This window comes from Mixophyes fleayi, chromosome 1, assembly GCF_038048845.1.
Source record: "Mixophyes fleayi isolate aMixFle1 chromosome 1, aMixFle1.hap1, whole genome shotgun sequence".
Lineage (NCBI taxonomy): Eukaryota > Metazoa > Chordata > Amphibia > Anura > Limnodynastidae > Mixophyes > Mixophyes fleayi.
In genome coordinates, this window is record NC_134402.1 from 439,634,892 (window position 1) to 439,660,410 (window position 25,519).

Here is a 25,519-nt window from a genome sequence, read left to right on the forward strand (position 1 = left end):
ACCCACAGATGAGGTGGAATGAGGCATTTATAAATAAAGACTAAAGTGCATGGAGCCAGAATTTCCCAGGGTGCAATGTTTTCCCATAATGCATGGAGCCTCCCAGCAATACATCACCCACATGGCTTCCCTGTCCGTGTTTTCAATGTCTGCTTGGGCTGTCCAACCACCATATAGCCACTCTCAGATATTCATTGCCTGGATCTCTGAACAGCATTTTATAGGGGTTTTATCAATCACACGTTTACTACATAAAGAACCACTCCCTATTTTAAACTGTATAGATGACATGACAAGAGTCCAGCTAATACACCTCAGGCATAAAGAACAATGCACACCAACTCCAATATAAGAGATTTGCTCATGACCTGGAAAGCCTGACCTAGGTGAACGCCCCATGATGACTTTAATGATACCGTTGTATAACCTTTGGCTGGATTAGGGATCCAACTGGAAACACTTGTGTTGGAAACAATGAGAACATATTGTTAAAGTTCCGTCTCCAATCACTGTAGGACCGTCCCCTTCGTTCAGTTCAAATTTTTCCTTTATTTGTCTCCTAAAATACTGTCCGAGCCTCATCCGGGAGTAAGGAACTGCATTTATTATGGTTCACTATCATTTCAATGTTTTTATTAAAAGCGATGACCCATACATTGGCGTTCCACTGAGGCCCCTCCAAGGACAGGTAAAAATTATGTCTTTACAGAAAAGTTCCTGTGGCCCCCAACTAACTCAGAAACCACCCAAAAAAAGAGAGTCTTCACGCCTTAAAACTCATTTAAATCTCATCTGAAAAATAGAAAACCCAGTTTTGGACTGCACATAATGCCAGTAATGAGCCAATTCGCCCAGCCCCTCTCCTCAGTGGATGCCCCCCCTGAAAATGCCAGTTCATACAAATGCTATACTTATATATATATATATATATATATATTTTAAATATATTAAAAACAGGTGCATGACATCGCAAAATGTGAGATCACACTTCTGCAGGCTCCAAAATTACTTTTATATTCTAAAATATGTCAAATACCTAAAATAAAAATATAAAGCAGAAGAAATGAACTAAATAAGAGCAGCCCATGAGCTCAGTGTGAACACTTAAGCCTCGTATTTTCTGACCAATGGGCTGTTCACGAGCCAGCAGTGCACACATCATTTATACCAGGAGAAGATGTGCTTATTAGCATGAACCATCAGTGCACACATCATTTATACCAGGAGAAGATGTGCTTATTAGCATGAACCCCCCACAATGAAGACAGCGGGAAGCACCGCACTAGAATAAAATAACGTGTTGTAAATGAACACAAATGAGAACACAAGGTCATTTATTGCTTACGCTAAGTGAGCACTAAGTGAGATCAGTAATAGTTATGCAAACATCCTAAACAAGCAGTACTTGAATTGTAGTGACATCCAGTGGCTAATTTGCTTTATTTAGAATTATTAGTTAAATACAGAGGTAATTGATGCAATCTAAAGGGTTCTGTAGAACACACTTCATGAAACATCAACATATTTACTAACAGTGTGGTAACCCATAGCAACCAATCAATTCGCTTCAAATGGTTCAGTGCTAGGTAGACTAAAGAAAGCGAGTGTGATTGGCTGCTATGGGTACAAGCTTGCACCTACATTAGTAATTAACTTTCACTGCTTACAGTGGACGTTTCACTACCCCATAATCTGAATGCAGCCATTTTGGGCATGAACAAAAGGGACTCGTGTGTCAGTCATGTGCCCAATAAATTGATTGGTGCATTATTATATCACAAAATGGCAGCCTCCACTGTGTGAAGGCAGTAGGTGCTCTAAAACTTGCCTACATGGTAAAATAGCTTTGTGCTGCAATTTATTGACAGTGCGTAGGCTGCAGCCGGTAATTATACAACTGCGTTGGAACATACATTAGTAATGATGTTTTTTGACAGCGCAGTACAATTATTTGAGGTCACAGCAGCTTAACACAGGGAGAAACTGCGCTGTATTCATTGACATATTTCCAGCGCAGTCAAACTTTTAAGAACGGCTGCTATGACTGCCTACCCACAGGTGGGGGAAGCCATTTTGGGAGCTGAAGTAGGCTTGTGCGACAACAAAAATACATACTCCGGGAGAGGGGCGTGACTAACGGGCGGGGCACCGCGAATCGCGTCATTTCGGCCCCACCCCCACGAGTAAAATTACGGTTTGTCGCGGGGGTGTGGCCTAAATGATGCGATTCTCAGTGAATCGCATCATTTTAACGAGGGAATACCCGGATGCGGGAGAAATGCCCGCTCTCGTGGGAGCCCGTGAGACTGACCCAAATTTCGGGAGTCTCCCGGACTTTCCGGGAGAGTTAATAAGTATGCAAAAATATCCCCACAATAATGATATTAAGAAATGTAGTGCCATAATAATATACAATTAGTACAATATATCTATCTCAGGCCTTTAATGGGTTGTCAAGCAGTGTGTGCCAATATTTTCAGACAACTGGTGAGCTTCACTTCTACCTCTGATGCACTTAAACACACGCTGCTTAGCACTTGTGGTTTGAGCCTACTTTATTTTACTAAAAACCTGTGGGTGTAATAGAATATATATACAATTCACCCTGACTCACCCCTATAACAGTGTCACGTCAACATTACATCATGGGACCAGGGCAATGCTGACCAGAATAACTTGGTAATAAATAAGACTTACTGTTAATATTATTTACTTTTCATTACCATGTATTACCATAATACAGGCCCATTGGCCATCCCTATGCAGAACCAATATCAATGAGAATGCTGTGACATCATCTGAGTGGCTTTCACCAGCCCAGTCAAGGATCTGATTGGCTGCACAGAGTTATACTTACCCCATGTTATTAAACCTGACTCCCAACATCATATTTTTATTGGCGACTGCTTATACCACCCCTAGTGCAATTACAAGATACTTATAAAAAAAAAAGCTACTAATAATATTCAGAAATATATATTTAAAAGTAATTTGAGAAAAACATTTTGATGTGGGGTGAGGGGGTATTGCTCACACCTCTGCATAACAAATGTGAATGCAATGTCTAAAGGTTACAGATATGTATGTTAGAGACTTAAGGAAGGTATGATTGTCATTTATTTCCTATAGCAACTGCACACGCTGGAAAAGAAAAATCAGTGGAAATGCTGCCTATAGCAACCAACCAGATTCTAGCTGTCACTTTGTAGAATGTATTTAATAACTGATAACTAGAATCTAATTGGTTGCTTTAGACAACATCTCCACTTTTTCAAAGCCGTAGCTTGATAAATTTACCCATTCCCAATATTACTGTGCTCCATCCTCAGTGCTTCCTGCATGTTCCTCACACACCGACGCAGGAGGAATCGCACAGCGATCGCATCACACAGCGACCAATCAGCATCAGCCTCTTGTGTCAGAGTATGAGACAAAGGACAATTAGTAGCTAGAACCAAGTGCAACATTTAGGAGAATCAGAAGTGCGTTTGATCATGTTCGCACTGGTTCCTCGAGTGTGCACCTATTTGCGGATCCTGAGAGTGAGCTGTTGACTATAACATCCAATGCAACTATAAAAAAAAAAAAAAAAAAAAGGATAGATAATGGGGGTAATGACTTGGAAATGTGTGAGATGCCGAAAAGAAGGACATTCCCATAGCAGCACATGGGTGTTGGAAGTTCTATATTATAGCCTTCTGTGGGACTTGAGTTAACAAGTTATTGAGTTATTGATTGTGTATTACATCTCTGACAGCCTCGGAGAGGCCAGTAATACTATGATGAGGATGTAATGTGATGTGTTCGATAATGTTTGGACATTGTGTATCTTTAAACAGTCTTTAAGAGAAGTGTAACATTTGTTTATAGGAAGGGGGCGGTATCCAGCCACGTGAGTACATCTTGGAGACAGCCAGGAGAGTGCTCGGCCCATTGAAGTACACAAGCGAAGGTTCTGCTTTGATCTGTAGCTTGTCCTTCTGGCCTAGTACGACCTTGTACCACCAGATCCCCGTACTTCTTCTATTTCAGGTTGTTCTTCACTTTTTGGACTAATAATTAGCAGATTTGACTTATTGCTTGTCCTCTAAAAGCTCCACAGAACATTGTATCACTACTGATAGGCTGGCAAAACATTATAAACTTATAAGATGAGAATAGTCTCCTAACAATATTTATTTTGCTTTTGCCACTTCCTCAACATCTACAGTTCTTAAAAAAAACCTCAAATCGTCTTTAATTTTCCTTTTGTGTTTGTCTAACGGAGATATGTACAATAATACGCTCATTATAGGACTTCATTTATCACTTTAATGCTGGTCTCACATGGGCTGACTGGATGAATAGATAAATGGCACAAGATACGGCCCTCAGCCCCTTGGGCTGCGCCAATGTCTAGCTCTCCGTGTGTACAAACATGATCGGCTGCACACACCAGTGCTACTCATCTTCTGCCACATATAACAACATGCCTGGCAACGATCTTATCGATTTTCATAGTCTCATTATGAGTAATTACAGTAATTTTCGGGCTGCAGGCTACAACAAAAGACTTGATAATACCGCCAATATAGCAAGCCTGTGAGTCAACGTCAGTTACCTTACACAGCTTGCTAGTCAGCAGACAACCATGGTTTTTGTCTCTGTCTCATGATCCCCTTATCTCCTCCCAAAGCCTTGCTACCGGCATATTCATGTGTAATAATCCTCACAGTAAGGAAGCCTAGTCACCGGGGGGAGTGGCCAGCGACCGGAGTCCCGAATATACAACAACGAGCAAGAAAATAGGTTGCTGGCAACCTTCTAAGCTTGCTCATAGCTTGTACGGAAGGATAACAAACTTATGTCTACCATATACATCCTACTATAGGCACAATTACACAAATACATGTGTTCAGGTAGTGTGCCTTTAAGGGGACCATCTTCCTCCGAATATTATTTTTCCATGGAATTATCATGCAAAACTGGGGTAGTCAACCTGTGGCTCTCCAGCGGTGGTGCAACTTCAAGTACCAAGCACATCTGGGGAGACATAGGTTGCCTAGTCCTGATTTACAGACTTGACTACTCGGGTTGGAAGCTTGCTTGATCTAATTGTCCATATCCTTATTTATGGATATAACAATAATATCAATAATAATAACCATACGCTCCCCCAAAAATCTAAAAAGGTGATCTAAAGGCCAGACAAGCAAGACGGATCACACATCTTTATTGCCATCAAATTCTGTGCTCTATATAGATATATGCAGATGTTAACTATACAAAGTAAAATAAATGTTACGCTCAGTGCAATGCCCTCTGTAACACTAACCCTACTCAGGAATATTTTGTTGAAAACCTGAATGAATTTCCTTCTTGTGCATCTCTGTGTACATTACGCACCCAGGCACGTTCCACAATCGTGTCGGTGGCAAACAAAGGAATTCAGCATTCGTTTTAAAAACAGAGGGGAAGATGATTCATTTGACAGGAACGGCTGCACCCAACCAAAATAAAAGATGAAGAGGAGATTTCTGCACCGCTCGGAACTGCGAACAATAAATGTACTCCAGAAAAAGCCTTTCGGTTGTTTGTCGGCTACACAAGTTGACTTCCACAGTAGAAGAGCAATAACATAGTATGTTTTATTATGAGTGTCATGGAGACGGTGTGAAAAATCAAGAGCCACAGGCATTAAGCTGCAATGGGTCAATAATGCTCACAGAGACATTGTGTAGAGATAATCAACAACAAGGCCCTGGGTTCTCTATGCACTGCAAACAGCTGAAGGGCAAATCAATACAGCCATGGGAAGGACACTGCCATGTTACACTTCCCACAATCTACTGTTATGACTGTAGGAAAACATCCAAACTAGCAAAAATAATGTTACAGTTTCTAATAACCTGTATTTCACTTTATAAAAATAATTCACTGTAACGTGGGCAGAATTTGTAGAGGATGACAGTGGACGACAGTGAAGGAGCTGCGGCTCTGCCAGACCTTCCAGAAGAGTAGCACAAAGAAAGTCACTCTGGTATCCATTACTTGGGTCTCATCGTTAGCCATACACTTGTATGGCCAACAACGTTGATAAAGGGGTACAGCACAAGAATACAACATAGAAAAAAAAAAAGGTATATAAATTGTGGCTGATGTGATTGGAATCGTTTTTTAAATGGATTCCAAGCATGTAAAAACGTATTCTTTAATAAGACAAAAATAAGAGGAAGGGATCCATTTAATTGAGCAGGCATAGCGTATATTGACGAACACTGCCAGAGTCAGCTCTGCCCCTTACTTGCAGTCTCCCAGTTTCAGATAGACAATCACAAGTGTAAAGGGGATGGGTGGGAACAGGAGGGTGGGGAATTGACAACTGCACCATGGAGACAGTTGTCGAGGCACAAGGACAGTCAGAAAACTCTGCAGCTGAGAGGTGCAAAGCTGTTATCTATTACATGGATAAAGGTTTGCACACATTTATGTTTTTCACTCTTGCTGTAGAATAAATGTTACTGCAATCTATCTAGAGATGAACTTATTAAAACTATATATTTTAGTAATCAATATGAATTAAAGAGTCCTGCTGTAACTCACTTACAATCCTAGGGGTATATTTACTAAATGGGTTTGAAAAAGTGGAGATGTTGCCTGTAGCAACCAATCAGATTCTAGCTATCATTTATTTAGTGCATTCTACAAAATGAAAGCTAGAATCTGATTGGTTGCTATAGGCAACATCTCCACTTCTTCAAACCCGCAGTTTAGTAAATCTAGCCCCTAGAGTTTATCTATCTTTCTTATAACGTACACCCCTCACTCCAACTGCTTACCAGACCTCCGCAAACAAAAATAAATATTTACTAAGTACTCCATTAGGTGTAAAGTTTTAAAATAGCCCATTATATCTGTCATCAGTTCAGCTACAGACTTGAGTGGGATCGGGTGGTAGTCATCATCGATATGCTGATTAACACTGACGTCAGTGGGTTAAGCGACACTGTTAACGCTGGTCTTAAGGGGGTAATGTACCGTATATACTCGAGTATAAGTCGACCCGAATATAAGCCGAGGCACCTAATTATACCACAAAAAACTGGGAAGACTTATTGACTCGAGTATAAGCCTAGGGTGAGAAATGCAGCAGCTACTGGTAAATGCACAGCCTAAGGTCAGCATCTGTAAACCAGGTGACAGAAGTAACAAAGGCCAGGAGACAATTACAGAATGATTTACTGCCACCCAATGTGGTTATCTTCTTTCAGTAACCAGGGTCTGTGTTAAAAAACAGATTTTCCCAAAAGCGCCAAAATATATGTATACTGTAAGCACAAATTTAATCACAGTAGAGTTGTCCAACATACGTGATCAGTGCACTGATATAAGGTAACAATATCATACCACACATACATATACACAGCAAGTGCTGTAAGGACAAGTATGTTAGCATAAATATAGCCACTGTGCATTACAGTCCATGATATAATCATGTAACCAGGGTCTAGCTAGAAAAAGGGTAAAATCTCTATAATCCCATGAAGCACAGTAGCAGAGCTCAGATAAGACAACAGTAGCTGTAAACGGACAACATACCAGTGTGAAGACTCATGCAGGCCCGATTCAACATGCGTGGGCTCTATGGGGCAACGCTGTGTGTGACGAGGGAAAGAGCTTGATGAAACAGGAGAGATTGGTTATAACAGCACTGTCCCCCCAATTACATCCAGGTATCGTGAAAGTTTACTTACGCCCGCAGTGGAACGCATGTGCGCTCCAAATGCCGAACTTCCTGTCAGTGGAAAGGAAGTTCGGCATTTGGAACGCACATGCGTTCCACTGCGGAAGTTAAGAGCCAAGGGACCGGAGACCAGGTAAGTTCACCCGTGTATAAGCCGAGGGGGGCTTTTTCAGCATAGAAAAATATGCAGAAAAACTCGGCTTATACACGAGTATATACGGTAAGTATGCGGCTATGTACACCGTACTTTAGAAAGGGTTGTACAGTGTACATAGCCGCATACTTACATTACCCCCTTAAGACCAGCGTTAACAGCGTCGCTTAGCCCACAGACGTCATCAAGTCCCGCCGGCATCTTTCTTCATCGTGATTGAATGAAGTCGCTTCGCAGAACAGTCGTCATGGATCCTTGTCCGAGAAGCAGCCGTCCGGACTAAAGATGTCGGGGTAAGTGTTGTCGGTATAGTCAGCACCATTAAGCCGTACCACACCCGGGATTGGTGGCAGTCAGCATATCGATGTTGACTACATCGACAACACTTATCCCGACATCTTCTGTGAGACAGTAAGGTATGATATAAATAAGAATTTTTAAGTGTATTAAAACTTATCATTGCACCCATGCCTACAACTAATTTACACTTTAGATAGTCTACATGTCCTTGGTGCTCTCAGACTGGGAAGAACGAGGTGGTAGATCTTTGTGGTCACACTGGGGTTGCATCAATTGCATAAAAATAACATTGTGAAGAATTAAGAAAATGTTTATTGATTTTGCCTATCTTTACCCAATTTAGTGATCTAAAAACTAAAATAAAAGTTATTCCAGGTGAAACCAGTGCAGCAATAAAACACAAATCTGTCCTGGTGATTAAGATCCGAACCATCTCCCACCAGTAACCAGTGGCTGTGATTAGCATGCTGGCCGGGTGATTTGCATGCTAAACAGCCTGATTAGCATACTCATTGATCACAGGACTTCTCCTGGGAAGAGGGTTCGCTGGAAGCTTTGAATAGATGTACTTAACAAAAGAGGACATGACACAGAGGTGAAAGGTCCTCTCCTTAACAATTCTGAAAAAGGTTCATTTAGACAATATATACTTAAAGCAGAATTGAAGGTTGAATAAATGTCTGAATATTTTCCTTTACATTATTTTTATATCTTAATGCACTGCCCTGGTTTCTTTATAAATGTAATCCCCATTTGTATTATTGCAGAAGGTTTATTATACAAAGAAATAAAATGTTTTAAGAAAATTAAATGCTGTTATTTGTTTGGGCAAAATATTTCTTATTATAATTACTAACAATATTTGAAATGACGGAAATTTAATTTTTATTCACCATAAGTAGGACGATTCAGCAAAAAAATAAATTTAGTACTACTAACTGGTTTCATTTTAATTACATTTAACCTTTGGTTAGTATTCTGCAATGACACCATATAAAGTTTGCTGCCTTTGTGCGTCAGACACCTGTCATTCACAGAAATATGTGACATTAGCACAAATGCAACATTTAAATGTCAATATACAATGCAAATAAATGTGACTCATTCTGATAGCCAGTAATGTATATGTGGGGAAATAGTTACCACCTTCATTTTCAAGTGTTTGAGGTTTTTTTTTCCCAAAATACAATTAATTGGGTACATCACAAAAAAGACAGGAGATGGTAACAAACAGAGGACAAGCAGCCATATGAAAAAAAGAGTCCAAAACAGTCTTGGCCAAAGAAACTACACAAATAAAATGAAAACGACTTTCCAGATAAAGCTACAGCGATGTACAAATTAACATTTATCGGGGGAATAGGGGGGAGGGAGAGGTTAGAAAGGATACAGAGGAGATTGAGGAGGGATGAGGAGGAAGAGGAGAGAATATCACGCAGAGAGAGAGAACATCAAAAGTGCAGTGTACTGTCATACCTCCCAAAGCCATCCTAATGCCATACGCCCTAATGCCATACCTTCTAATGCCATACCCCCTAATGCCATACCTCCTAATGCCATACCTCCTAATGCCATACCTCCTAATCATAGTTACATCTGGAGATGAAGGTGCGTTTCAGATTTTTAAGGATGAAACTTATTACACATTAACAGAATTAAAAATGAAGCTCAAAGTGACATGATGGAAATGCCTGTAGTACTGTATACATATTATTGGGAGTTGGTTAACACAGCAGTACAGGTGATGGGAAAGTTTGGGAAACTTCACTCCCTTTCACATATACTGTAAATAAACAGGCACTGGAGAGAAACAATCACAATATATTACACACACACATTTTATATATATATATATATATATATATATATATATATATATATATATATATATATATATATATATATATATATATATATATATATATATCACTGCTGTAAAATATTACTGAACGTTCAGCAAGGAGCGGTGGCGCTTGTGTTACATGACTCACTGTGTTCCAAGATGGAATGGAGACAGAATCAATAGTGAAGACAAATCACCTGAATGTAAGGATTACATTATATAAAAACGCATCTTGATTTAAATGATATTTACATCAAATTAGAGTATAGGTAAAAATGCTGTCACTGCTGTAAAATAAAAAAAAAAACATCTTAAGAGTCTATACACACATGTACAGAGGTGTAACCAGAATTTTGGGGTGCCCATAATAAAAAGTTTATGGGGGCCACCACGATTAATAGAAAGGGAAACTCTGTCCCGTCGTTATTTAACAGTCAGCTGCCTCTAGAGTGGTCTCTGCATTTCCGTCCCTACTTAGAGATAGGGAACATCAACGTCTCTTTACCGATTAACCAGAATTTTATTTTGGAGCCCTAGAATTCCGGAACCCCTCTATAGAATACTTCTGCTCACAAGTAACAAACAATTGCAGAATACATCATCACAGCACATGTTGGTGCTGTAATGATAAGAGAATAATAATACACATCAATTACAATTTCTCTTCGCAACGATTTCCTTGACTACATTAAGCAATTTAAAAGGCAAAATCAAACACATCTATTATATTATGTGCTTAAATTTTTTTGGGTGACCGATGACTTATAATAAATACAGCCTGATCAATCGTCAAGAAACCACATACCAACCAGAACCACAAAAGCAAAAATCAAACTATGGAACTGAGGAATATATACAAGTACATAAATACGGCCTGCACAGCGTGCAGCAGACTGAGGGCTGTCAGTACTAAACAATTTATAAGTACATTAGTTTTGCCTTGTGTGTTCCTGTTGGAGGAAAATCAAACATATTCCAAACCTCGAAATCAATAGATGTTTTCCACGCTGTGCATCTCTGTATCAGCAGTGCCTGCCCCATATTTACAGCCATTTTTCTGAAGTGGTTAGGGGAGGTCAGAGGTGTTGATAAAAAGCCTAGTTAAGTGCTGACTGCCACACATATCCGTGGATGGATCTGCAATGGAAATCTCCCCCCTGGCTTCGTTTGCCCTTGCCGCTGCAGATAGGCTTAAGTACTGTATCTTATCTCGCCCAGTTTTTCCAATCCGTTTAGAAATGCACGGTGCACAAATGACAATGGCTGCACAGAAATATGCTGGATTTCTATTTTTTCATTTCATTGTACTTCTTCTTAAAGAAACCAATTTCAATTTCAAATAGTGATAGGCAGGAACTCTATCAGGGATATAAGGATAATACAGATGTCATTTTATTTTGGAGGAATTTGGACACATAAAGAGGTCGTTTAGAAAACATACAGCCCACAGAGCTTTCCTATTGGCGCAGATGCAATTATTTGCCCTCTTGGCGCAAACATAACTATATACCTATATTTAGCGGAACTACCGCGCTGTATTGTGCATCAGAACAGAAATGTGGTGGTGGAAAATATTGAAAAATCCCTTCTAAGTCCATACAGCTGCCACCAACCCTTCATTTATATAAACTTTCCTATTGTTCTCCTAAAATACAATTTGGTTCAGCCTTGTTTATGTCTTGACAGTGAGGGGACGTCAAAACAGTCTTTATTACACGTGTCAGTTTTGTGCATTGTTATAAACACGCTGGTTAAAGCACCCGTACAAACAGAAAAGTCCATTAGGCGGCGTTTGTCTTCATCGTCAGACCGTTCTAACCGTGCCCTGTCTGATCCGTGTGTAGTCAAATCCGACTGCTTAGCCCAACGCACATCAGCAACTTGAGATGAACCTATGTAATTCCTCGGAACCTTCACTTTGCATTAAGTGGTTAGTGTGGTGCAACGGTCCATTTTGCTAGCTATCCTTCCATGTATTTTGGCTATGCTACATCGAGCGGCTTTTTAAAAAAAAAAAAACAAACAAAAAATAAAAATAAAAATAAATAAGCAACACTGTAATTATATTTATAATAGATGTTACACAAAGTCTGGCGTTGTGATACTTTTCTTATACTTGCTCAAAATATATATATATATATATATATATATATATATATATATATATATATATATATATATATATATATATATATATATATATATATATATATACTCAACAGCATGATCTCCCCTCCAGGATATCCCAGAGAGGAGGGTTAAGAAATGCTGGTACGTACACACAAGTCTGACTGCAGATTTAATGCATTACCATCCTGTATGTAGCACACGACTTTATTCATAACAGTGTTCTAAAGCAATTGATATCAGGTTCCGTTTTCGAGATCTTTCTAACTATTCCCAGTTGTAGCATTTTTCCAGCACCTTTGAACAATGATTTCACCCACTTTGTTCTTACGCCTCTTCCTTTCTTGTCTTTACACGATTTTCTGAAAGGTGCTTGTGTCCGAGATCTTTCTCTTCCTACTTCTATAGACTTTGCTGACAACTGCAGGACTCTTTATATTATACGCCGCTATCTCAAAGACCAGCGCTCTAGCCACACAGGCGAGAAAACACCTGAAAACCTCTCTGCTTAAGTGTAGGAAGACAATGAGTCCGACACATGACAGACAACACAAACACATTTAAAGGGTCATTCCAAAAACATACTGGTAGGTGAATTGGCTTCTGACAAAATTAAGTGTGTATAGTAGAGAATATAGATTGTAAGCTCCACTGTGGCAGGGACGGATGTGAATTATTACATATTCTCTGTACAGTGTAATATGTATATTATTTATTAACCTATATAAATAAAGATTAATAAGTAAAGAAATTCACGTTAATTACAACTCCAGTGCTCGTTTATCCTTTCAACAAACTCAGGCCCACGGGCTAGCAATCATTTTCTAATGCTCACTTCTGTGCTTTTCTCATAAAAACATGCATGTAAAGACACACTCCATTATAGCCAATGATACAGTACCCAAGTGTCTTATATTAACTGTCCTCTTTTTCTCATAATTTCCTATGGAAGATCAAAAAATATAGCACTACATTTCTTGACAACACTTCCCCCTAAAATATATACTGGCTTACAATAAAAATGGATGGAATACGGAGTTTGTTTAGTTTTAAATTCAAACTTGTGCATTTCAATAAACAATGTACCCCTCCCCCATATTGTAAGGTGCAAAGGATATTAGAAATCATTAAACGATACTTTGGAGTCCGGTGATTTGTATAAAAGCAATTGTCTTGAAGCCTCTGCCTTTTAGTGGTCACAGAACTCCTTGGTGACTTACAATTTACTTATATTTTACCATAGGGATAGATTATTCCTTGGACAATTGGAGATGAGTGAATTTGTTTTGAAGTATTTTTGAACTAATTTATTCAATCAACTCTAAATTTTGAAAATATGCAATAAATTCTCAAGTTTTATACTAACACGTTCTAGCTAATTTCAAGCAAGGCCAACAGATTCAAACATGTTTGAGCATAAATGGCTACATTCTATATTTTTTTAATGGTTTCCACCTGAACGGTGAACTCTAAGGGCTAGATTTACTAAGCTGCGGGTTTGAAAAAGTGGGAATGTTGCCTATAGCAACCAATCAGATTCTAGCTTTCATTTATTTAGTACCTTCTACAAAATGACAGCTAGACTCTGAGTGGTTGCTATAGGCAACATCCCCACTTTTTCAAACCCGCAGCTTAGTAAATCTAGCCCTAAGTATTGCTTGTTGTTCACATGAAAAAGGTAAACACACTATAATATGCAGCCATTTAAACCTGGCGCATGTTATGATTTAAAATCCTTTGCTTTAATTTTATGTTGCGAATTTGGCAGTATTAGTAGAACCTAAATTGAGCTTGGCCAAAAATCACAATCGTACTGTAAACAAGTTTTAGGACACCAAAAAGGCCAAATTCATTTGAATTCGGAAGCGGTTTGAGTAATTCAAGCATCATGAATTCCATTAAATAGAGTCGTAGAGATTTTAAGTTATGTGGGGGGTTTCTTGTAATGTTAAGCTTCTTACAAATTAGGAAAATTATTATTTTGTGGGGGATGGGAAGGTGGGTATTACATGTTCATGTTGCATAACGGGCACCAAACAGTCAATAGATATCTTTTATTTCTTTTTCCACAATGTATTCCTGTCGGGTTTAAATGCATAGTTTCGCCTTTCTCCGCTAATGTGCCACTAAGTAGGAAAGAACCGTTGCGTTTTACTATACTTTGATTGGTCCGTGCTAATAATTAAATAATAACAGACACAAGCCCTATGATTGGTTCTATGACAACCAAGCAGCAGAAATGTCCTGTATATTTTCTTGTATTAAAATGTGAGCAGTTCAGAGAATCACAACCTACATTATCCGAGGACAGAAAAACATAAGGCACATGTTGAAAACTAGCAAGTAATTTTATTTCTTGCCCACCAACATATGACCTGCCCTCTGATTGGTTTACTTTCTTCATTAATATATTAATCTTTCCTGCTTTAGACATAATGTTTCAGCAACATTCTAACTGGTGCAGGTCACGTGATTGTGTTTCATCAGGGAAGAAGCCGCATTCACTTACCTGACACTTCCCAGTCCGGATGTCATACAGCGCCACCGAGCCCAGGCGCGCTCCCACTGCTATTCTGTGACTGCGCTCACAGTAACTCACCATGTAGAACCTGCAGGAATGGAATACAGAGGGGATTAAGTCATTTATTCTATTAATAAAGTAATAACATCAACCGCTCAGATTATAAGACATAGAGTATCGAGTTCTCACCGCCTAAAGATCTATGTACATTATGCACCTAATTGTTTGTTCATGGCCACTGAATATTTTGGCACTTTATAAATAAATTTAACAACAGCAACAAGATAAAGGGTAGGCCCATATTAATATACTATTTTTATATTCCCTTCTCCCAGTGATGAGTAGATATAGAACATTTGAAGAGGAAATGTGTCAAACAACATAACATTAATTCTACCCTGCATATATTGTAAACACAGCACTCCCTCTCTCTATATAATATATACACACACACACACACACACAAACACATAACTATCCATCTAGATGATGTAATAAATAAATACAGTGTTGTTTTTACCATTTAGGCAGCATAGAACGAAGTTGTTTCTATGCTAACAAGTTTCAAAAAAAAAAAAAAAAGAACGGGAGACCCCACTTTCAAACAAAACTGCTCCTGAGACTGTAGGTGCCAGGGTCGGGGGAGATAGGGCACTTTTAGTGCCCTCCATCCCCTCAGCAGGGGCGCGACAGCACTCAGTGGCTGAAGGTTTTCACGCACCTAACTCTTCTCCCTGCCCCCACCGACAGGAAATTTTAACTACTTTGAATCCAATCGGTGCTTAGGATAAATGTAACTCCTCCTTAGCACTGAAGGCGTTAATTAACCACTAACCCTAAAATACAAGTTGTCTAATGCGAAAGTACTACTACCGACTTACAAAACTGAAGATATTAGAGATAAACTTGGTCATGCCAGGAGATATGTTCCTGGAGCCAAACCCTTGCAGCAGACAAAGGCTAATAACAGACTGACACTTGGTTGCACTGAGAATATCCATACAATGACAGACATCTCTAATTCTGTTAAGGTAAGAGAACTTTTCCATATACATGGGCAAGTTTTATCACTTTCTCTTTTGTATACGACAAGCTGCATTTTACGATTTGTTATCCTTTCACTAAACACGCAGGATGAAGGCACTGAAAGAGACTTGTTTATATTAATGTTGGGCCTAGCAGTCTTATGAATGGATACGTTCTAATAGGCCTGGAAATGACACAACAGAAAATGTTAATGTCAGGAGGCGGTAAGGTGAAAGCCTCTATTCTTCTGGGTTGAACATGTTAGGCAGATGAAAGGTATCTAGACCGTACAGGAATGACGTTTGCCCGAGGAGCAGAACAGCTGCTGAAAATCTCATTTCTCCAGGAATAAACCTCGCCAAGCATTTGATAGATCTCATTCTTTACAGGCAGCGGCCAATGAGGAAAACATCCTGCAATTTGTCTTTGGTTTCCTTGGGGGGTTAACACACTTGGCCGGTCAATCTCACAGGCAAATGAAGTCTCGTCAGCACTCGTCAATGGTTATGAATGGATTTCCGCAGATTATGGAGTTTGGAAGCTTTGTGTTGTTAACAGACTAAGTTTATAATGGAAGTTATTTTGATTTCGGCTTTTATTCAGGCACTTGTCGTACAGCGGAGGGAGTTGTTTTGTGAGTGAACCAATATTCATGAACATTCGCCCCATCAATTCTCAAGGAACTATAAATATGAAAGAGATTGGTGCTCAGATCCTTACATATTTATATTATGTGCAGCAGGATATTGCCACATCAACACAAACCATTAATCCTCAGAATTCTGCTGCACCAAGAAGTTTTAGACAACTCAAACTTACAAATATCTGCTTCTGTATTTAACCGGCTCTTTGGTACTGCGCTATATGTTAACTGCAACAAAGTGATCCCTTATTTGGCCACACACTACAAAAAAAAAAAAAAAAAGACAAAAGAATCCCTCTTCATTTTTGGTTAATCAGTGCACATGATACTGTGTTTTATGAAAATGGCCTGAACCTCACATGTGTTTTTCTTTACAAGGGTGGGTGAAGGCACTGACTGTTTAATGGACACTAGAGGAATAACCTGACACTAGGAGATAGTTTTTAGTGATTACTTAAGATGAATATTAGAGCAGACCCCAGTGGCTGCCTCCTGTGTGTAGGTGACACAAACAGTTTGGGGTAGATTTACGAACGCTTCTAAAAAGGAAAAAGTGGAGGTGTTGCTCATAGCAACCAATCAGATCCAAGCTGTTATATATCTAGTGCTGACAAGAAAATGATAGCTAGTATCTGAATCTGGTTGCTAGGGGCAACACCTCCACTTTTTCTTTGTAGAAGCTTTAGTGAATCTACCCCTTTAAGTCTATTCTGGTGGATTTGAACCTTTGAGCTTTAGACATTTATGGAAGTAGGGATTGACCCTGGATAGGATCAGTTTGAATGCACACATGGTACCCTACACTATGGATGGACGGTGGCGGGTTCTGAAAAATGTTGTGGCCCAGAACTCCTCTAACTGTACCGATTATTACTCCTGCCTACACAATGCTGACTAGGTGTACAAGACGTCTTATCCAGTATAATGTAACACTTTCACCTGCGTCCATAACTAGAGAGCTGGACAAATCCCAGGAGCCCGGTAGCCAATATGCTGTAAGAAATGACTGATTGCGTCATTTGGGATTCATTACTTCTTCTCCGACGTCTAGATTTCACAGACTGGCTTCTAAATTCTATATAATTTTGTCCACAACTACTATACAAAAAAAAAACCTGATGCAATACGTACTTCTGGGGGTAAATGTATCAAGCTGAGAGTTTTCCAGCGGGTTTGAAAAACCAATCAGGTTCTAGCTATAATTTATTTAGGAGATTCTACAAAACGACAGCTAGAATCTGATTGGTTGCTATAAGCAACATCTCCACTTTTCAAACCCATCGGTATCTGTTGTTCACAATATATTGTGTGCATTGTGATCTTTCAATTAGCGTTACATATTATAAGCTAAGAAAACAAACTTCCGTCAAAGATCACTGCAAGTAAACCGATGCTACTAAGAGCTGATACTTCATATGCATTTAAGAGTCATCAGAGACTATTCTCACTCAGCACTTCTCTTGTGCTGCACTGATCCTTTGGAACTTCCTTCCTCCAGTTACCTGACCTGCAAAAACTCCTTCCGAAAACTCATCTCTTCAGTGAAGTACATAATCTGACCAATCAGTAAATCATGTTAACCAACAGTTACCTGCCAACCACAGTTTCCTGTGCCACATCCCATTTTTGTTTTACATGCTTTGCTTGAATCTCCTTTTCCTTTTTAGATTGTCCGCACCTCGGTGTCCAATTGTGTCAACAAGCCTTGGAATTGTTATAATACTCCGTGTGTATTGCTTACTCTGTACAGAGCTGCAGGAAGATGCTGGTAATGGTCAAATCAATAATAATAACATCACCCAATGGGGTATCACATCTGTCCTGATGTACAGGAATCAGAGGAAAATGTGTTTCCTACCCCCCTGATAAAATGAAGACACAGTTACAGCGGGTGATGACTGCAGATTGTGTTGACTCTGACTTTTCTGATACACAGTAATAGCAATGTCATTGTCACCTGATGCAGTAAGTGTGAAGCAACTTAGGGCTTGAAAATAGTCGGTGAAAAACTAAAAGTAATATTATTTTACAATCCACACAATTTAAGTTGTGACGCTGTAAAGTTGCCCACATACATCATGACCTTTTCTGGCAATGTGATTATATTCAATGAGATCTTATTTTAGATACGGATGTAGCACAAAAAATAAACTGATCAGAAGATCTTCCTCAAAAATTTAGTTTTGAAATATGATTTTCACAGTTCGAAAATTTGGATCTGTCTCAAGTACTAGACAACAATTGTATTGCATGAACGAGATTGAACAATCATAATTAAAGCACTTTCTATTCATTAATATACACGATCAGCCACAACATTAAAACCACCCGCCTAATATTGTGTAGGTCCCCCTCGCGTCACCAAAACAGCTCTGACGCGTCGAGGCATGGACTCCACAAGACCACTGAAGGTGTCCTGTGGGATCTGGCACCAAGACGTTAGCAGCAGATCCTTCAAGTCCTGTAAGTTGTGAGGTGGGGCCTCTATGGCTTGAACTTGTTTTTCCAGCTGATCCCACAGATGCTCAATCTGATTGAGAACTGGGGAATTTGGAGGCCAAGTCAACACCTTGATCTCTTTGCCATGTTCCTCAAACCCTTTCTGAACAATGTCTGCAGTATGGCAGGGCGCATTATACTGTCGAAAGAGGCCACTGCCATCGGGGAATAGTTGCCATGAAGGGATCTACTAGGTCTGCAACAATGTTTAGGTAGGTGGTAGGTGTCAAAGTAACATCCACATGAATGCCAGGACCCAAGGATTCCCAGCAGTACATTCCCCAGAGCACCACACTACTTTCGTCGGCTTGCCGTCTTCCCATAGTGCATCCTGGTGCCATCTCTTCCCCAGGTAAATGACGCACACGCGCCCAGCCGTCCACATGATGTAAAAGAAAATGTGCCACCTTCATTGCTCCATTGTCCAGTTCGGGCACACATGTGCCCATTGTAGGCGTCTTGGTGGTGGACAAGGATCAGTATGGACTCTCCGATCGGCTTGCGCCTATGCAGCCCCATATGCAGCAAACTGCGATGCACTGTGTGTTCTGACACCTTTCTATCATAGCGACTATTAACCAGATGGGCTAGCCTTCGCTCCCCATGTGCATCAATGAGCCTTGGGCGCCAATGACCTTGTCGCCAGATCACTGGTGTCCTTCCTTAGACCACTTGGTAGGTACTAACCACTGCATACCTGGAACACCCCACAAGACCTGCCGTTATGGAGATGCTCTGACCCAGTTGTCTAGCAATCACAATTTGACCCTTGCCAAAGCCGCTCAGATCCTTATGCTTGTTGTTTGATATATCCACACAGCTTGACAGGTGCCATTGCAACGAGATATTCACTTCACTTGTCATTGGTTTTAATGTTGTGGCTGCTATGTGATCGATTATCAGGAATGTATATATATAATATATTATCATCCATCACATAGTGGTAGCACATATCCGCACAATCATTAGCTATGTTAGACGAGACGCTGGTAAAGGCAATACAAGAGGAAACGCACGCCTTGCACATTCATTCTTGTGCTGCCAGCTCGCTCTCTCCTTGAACAATGGGTCCAGGACAGAAGAAATAATTTGCTTACGATTCACTTGTTAAAGCTCAATGATATTAACAAGTAGATTTAATAGGGAGCTGGACAGCAAATAACTCACATTTTACAAGTTGAATTTCATCTCTGAGCCCTATTTAAAGGACTAGGTAATTAAGATGCAAGGTAATAAAAGTTTAGTTTTCAATTATCTGTGACAAAAGGATTTTGTTGAACAAGCAGTTCCGCACACAGCTCTCTCCAGGTGAAAGATGTGGATTATATTTGTTTCCATATGTATTCCTTTGTTTACGGCTGAGCTCGGGGACCCTGACATTATGTAGCGACAGCTCATTAAATAGGATGTTACCCAAATACTCTCTGTACAAGATAAATTCTGTGTTTGGCTGTAACAGAATGGCTGAGGAAATTGTAACTATGGCATTTTCCTGGCATGGCTTGCTGAGACTTGTAGTTCCACATAAGCTGGAGAGATGCAGCTTGAGAATATACCAAAGGAGTAAACTTAAGCAGTGATGAAATTCACATGCTAAAGAGAAGGCTCTTCAAACACGATGCTAACAATAATGTGGCCTAAAGATGATCACACACAGTGGTCCGGCCACACGCAAGCAGCCAAAATAAACAAGATCCGGCTATTTGGCACTTAGGCCAAACAGGACACTTCCTCCGTCACTGGCGCCTGTTAGTTATCTCAGGCGACGACTACAAACACAGGCCTATATTGGTCATCGTATGACCACGTTAACCAACATTTCCATATGATCGTTATTGAGGATCATTACTGGGAACCACATTTGTTTTTCGTCATCAAGTATGGCCATACTTGATGACGAAAAACCAAACAAACAAATTAGAGTGTGACATTAGAGGACGGCCCTCTTTATGCAGAAGCATTACTGCATAACAAGATCATGCTAGGTGTTTTCTTCTAAGTTAATGGCTGGGAATAAAGATTTCATAGGAGATTATCTGTGATACCAGATTTCAGCTGTATCCTGGAATCTAATATATGGTGCATAATAAGCTCCTGGGATAGCGGTATTATTATTGTTATAAAAAAAAAACCTTTATAATAGTTAAATCATACCTCAAAGCTGCCCTAATTTAGGTGGGATATTCCCGATTTGAAGACTCTGTCCCAGCTGTGGACAGGAGAGTTGGAAGATATGTCCCGGCCACTGGTGTGCGTGGCAATGAATGTGGAAGGTAGGTGTAAAGGGCAGCCTTACTCTAAGAAACACTAAGCACGCTCCAGGGGGTGCGCCCGACTAACCACTGCAACATGGCCACGCCCCATTGTGACATGGCCGCTCCTCTTTCACCGCGTGTCCCGTTTCAAGGATGGGTATAGTTAGGAGATATAGTTATGTTGTATTTATACACAACCATCATATAAGCTGCTTTAACAAGATATTGCAGTAATAAACTGTTTAGAGTGAGATTTCAGCAAACCTACCGACACACAGAGGGAAAGCACTCTTGTAGACCCTTCTTCTTCAGCAAAGATCCTTCTAGGCAGTACATTATAATGTCCATTACCTTTAAGATAAAACAACACAAGACAAAATGATGAAACACACATAAAGCTACAATAAAAATAACACTGGGTAATTAGGAAATAGTCAATGAAGTCATAGAACTTTTTTGAATATGTTGATTAACTGGACCAAAGACTACTTGTAATTTTATGTGACAGTTCATGTGTGTTCAGTAAGATGATGCAATAAACACATCTCTAATTCTACTTAAGGGGGAAAAAAAACATAGCATGGTATTACTATGTAACAGGAAAAGATAGCTATAGCAATAATGCACATATACAATTATCAGTTCCACTGCAGCCCTGTGTTAAAGAGCAGTTTTATAGCCAATACTTAGACAGCTGCTGGGAGGGCTCAAAAAGGTACAATAAGCTACTACCCTTCAGATTGAGCTATTTTGTTTCATACCAGTCTCACTGGTCATGCTTTTCTTGTGTGAATCCTGTAAGTAATAAGCATTTCTAACACTCATATTACTGCACACTAGTCACTAAAGACTCTCACCTCTTCACATTAAGGATTCGGCAGTGAAGCACCATTCTTTTGGATGTAATTTTGTTTATGGTAAACAAGTTTGGATTTGGATTAGTATTTGGATTATGCCGAAAACATTTCTTAAATATAACGCAGCAGGAGAAGACCATTACTTTCAATGGAGTTATGCGTCGACAGGCGGTGAAATGTAGATTTTCTTCTGGGGAGAATATAGTTTACACAAAAATGGCCTGTACGGTACTGGATTTACTGAATAGTGATCCACAGATAAGGGTGAACCAGTTATGTTCCCACGGACAAGATACTTGTTTTCGTAAAGGATTCCGGATTTACCTTTATTGTGATTAGTACAACTCCCCGCTATTTACAACTAATCAACTACACAAAGATTCTGCAGTTCCTCAACCCATCTGCTAATTGGTTGTTTACGTTATGACTTTCTTCTCTATGTGTTTTCCTTATAAATACCCTCTCTGCTTCTCAATACTCAACTTGTTCCAGTCATAATCTAGGAGAGTTATTTTTCATAAACACTATACCTCCACCAAGAGATCCACAACGTCGGATGGCATTTTCTCGATAAGTATTTCTATAACTCGCAGTATTTCTCCTTTTGCCCGAGCCAAGGCAGTAGTGTGGATATTCTGCTGAGACTGCGTATTCGCAGCCAAAGCGGTATGTCTGTGGACCTAGAAAGAGAGAAAAAAGAAATAATAATGATAAAATAAACAATTATAACATCTTGAGACTTTGTATAATCTAATATTATGAGAGTTATAACTGTTTACACACCATTACATGTGTATCAGTTTTCATAAATGTACCCAAATAAACTATTGGCATGTATAAAAAGGGGCATACATGCAAGGTTAAACAGCGTAATTTTGCCACTGTATAAATCGTTGGTAAGACCTCATCTTGAATATAAGTACAGTTCTGAGCACCACTCTATAAAAAAAGATAATTTGGAACTAGAAAGGGTTCAGAGAAGGGCGACAAAATTGAAAAGGGTATGGAGTCATTAAGTTATGAGGAAAGGTTAGCCAGTTTAGGCATGTTTACTTTAGAATGGTGTCTAAGGGGAGATATGATTACTATATAAAAATACATTAAGGGTCAATATCGAACTTTCATGGGAACTTTTTACCCCAAGGACTGTACACAGGACACGCGGTCACCCCCTAAGGTTAGAGGAGAGGAAATTTCACAACCAGCAAAGGAAGGGGTTCTTTACAGTAAGGGCAGTCAAGAGATGGAATTCATTGCCAGGGAAGGTTGTGATGGCAGATTCAATAGATATGTTTAAGAAAGGGTTAGACAAATGTTTAGCGAAAAAGTGTATCCAGGGATACGACTGTTAATTAAAATGAAGGGTAGTAGTGGATATAGGGTAAATATAGGACTGCAATATTGGGTCTGGGAGGATTTTCACAATTGAAACAGATTGGTGTTTTCTTACTCTGGATAAATTTCAAAATAAGTGAGGGATCGCAGGAGATCCAAAATAGGTTGAACTTGATGGACTGGTGTCTTTTTTCAACCTCATCACCTATGTTACTATGTTACCCCATTCATTTTAGCTTAATACTATTATGAAACATAGTTGTCTTTGCTTCATACTTTTTTTTGCCTATCCTCCAGATGGTGATGCCCCTCCCTCCCGACTATGTAATGCAGCGATTAATGACACTGCACGGGGGAGGGGCCTGATTACACATTTGCATCATTAAGCCCCGTTGGGAGTGTGCCAGATCATCCAATAGGACTTCTCAAAATTCAGGAGCCACCTGGACATTATGGGAGAGTAGGCAGGCATACCCTCCTTTCCACGGACAGTTCCAAGTTTTAATATCTGTCCCTATTTTTCACTAGGTACTTTATGCACAGTACAATTTCTCTTATTCTGTATAGAATTGCCAATTCTCTCCTTACTTTTCTTGATGAGATTTAAATGTTGCTATTTACTGATAATAGCATTGAATTGCCAAATAATAATTATAATCCAGGTCAGTAAACGTATCATAGTAGGGATTGTGGTGCATCAATATCCTCTGAGACAGCAGCAGGCATGACTTACTATCAAATATATCCAGTATCCCTGGAAGTTATATTAATATGTTGGCAGCTACAGCCAAGTACACAAGCCAGAAACTGGAAGAGTGTGATAAATCTGCAGTGACAATCAAGTATCAGCAATTATTAATAGAAAGAGTAAGTTATCAGAAAAAGAACAGAAAGTAAAAGAATAAGTGTAAGATAAAGAGCAAGTTGAGCATTATAGTGCACTGAAGAGGAATAGAGACTTGCACTGTTGGCACACTGGACTATGACAACGTACAGATATATAGATCTTTATGGACTAACATGATACTGTGCACCTTCTCCTGTAGGTTATAGGGATCTAGGAGTCACCAAACAGTTCCGTGACCATATAAAATAGTAATGTGCAACAAGTGGCCCTCTGAGCCTTCACCTGTAGCAAGTGCGCACGTAGGGGGTAATGTTGAGGGTGACGACTAATAATTAAATGGTGGGTGCAAGTTATACATTCACTTGGGTGTGATGTGGGGGCTATTATTGAACGTGGAGCTGCGTTTGGGGAGAAGGCCATTTATTAAATGGTAATACTGATTAATGATGGGGCTATTGGGGGGGGGGGGATAGTTATATATTTATTAAATGTTTATGCTATTGATTTAAATGTTGGGGCAGCTTGCAGAGAGGGAGGCCTGATCATTAATCATGGGTACTATTGATTTAACAGTGGGGCTGGTTGGGGCAGAGGCCTAGACTGTACACGCAATGCTAGGCTTGGAGGTGTGGCGTGGGGAACCCTCTCCAAAAATCCTGCTCCCCTGTGCAGCCCCCAGCTCCTTCCTGCTGTATTACCAGATGTGTTTGTTATAGCTGTAACACTTGTATAAAATGCTACTGATATATTATTACAGATCGGGGTCTCATTCTTTGATTAAATGTATTGTTTTATCTTATTACTGAGATTAGGGGTAATGTGCGCCCCGGCTGAAGGTTAGAGGGCCCCCCATGTGGCCCCTGAACATGCTACAGGTTGACTGTCACTGATATAAAGGCAGAAGCCTGGGTGGTTTTATAAAGGTCAACGATCACTGAGGTCCCTTCTATGATCCATAGTAATTTAAAGTAAGGTGTATTGTCTCTAAGATAGACTCATTTTCATAATGAATCAGAAATCACTATACACACACAATGCATATTAACATCAGTTGTATATTATAACCAAATTATGCATCATATAAGAGACAAGCTCCACATCATTATCCTAGTTATGTACCATTGGGTGGAAGGTAATTTCAGAGTTACATTCTGTGTGCAATTCATATGGAGGTCATAAGTTATTTTACAAACTCCTATTTTGCTTAAATTTGCAATTAACCAAAAAATACATACAAAACTGTGAACTTACTTTTAATTTATGGGTAAACATATGCGAACTGCGTATGCAGCTCTCTATCTCTGGCTCCCCCGCGGTGTCATCAGGCAGATGATAGTGGTTTCAAACGATTATTTATCTTAAAGATTTTGGCGCAATTCTGTGAACACT

At 39.6% G+C, this 25,519-nt stretch overlaps 1 protein-coding gene across 2 annotated transcripts in view; it reads right to left on the reverse strand.

The window, feature by feature from the left end:
- The window catches only part of WDR7 (WD repeat domain 7), a 275,561-nt gene that overhangs the window by 29,337 nt on the left and 220,705 nt on the right, over positions 1 to 25,519 (reverse strand). For both annotated transcript variants that reach the window (XM_075184972.1, XM_075184981.1), the window contains 3 exons: positions 22,479 to 22,628; positions 21,360 to 21,442; positions 14,657 to 14,756 (listed from right to left, as the gene is read on the reverse strand). In XM_075184972.1, the coding sequence (XP_075041073.1) occupies positions 14,657 to 14,756; positions 21,360 to 21,442; positions 22,479 to 22,628 (333 nt within the window). The remainder of the gene's footprint in view (positions 1 to 14,656; positions 14,757 to 21,359; positions 21,443 to 22,478; positions 22,629 to 25,519) is intronic.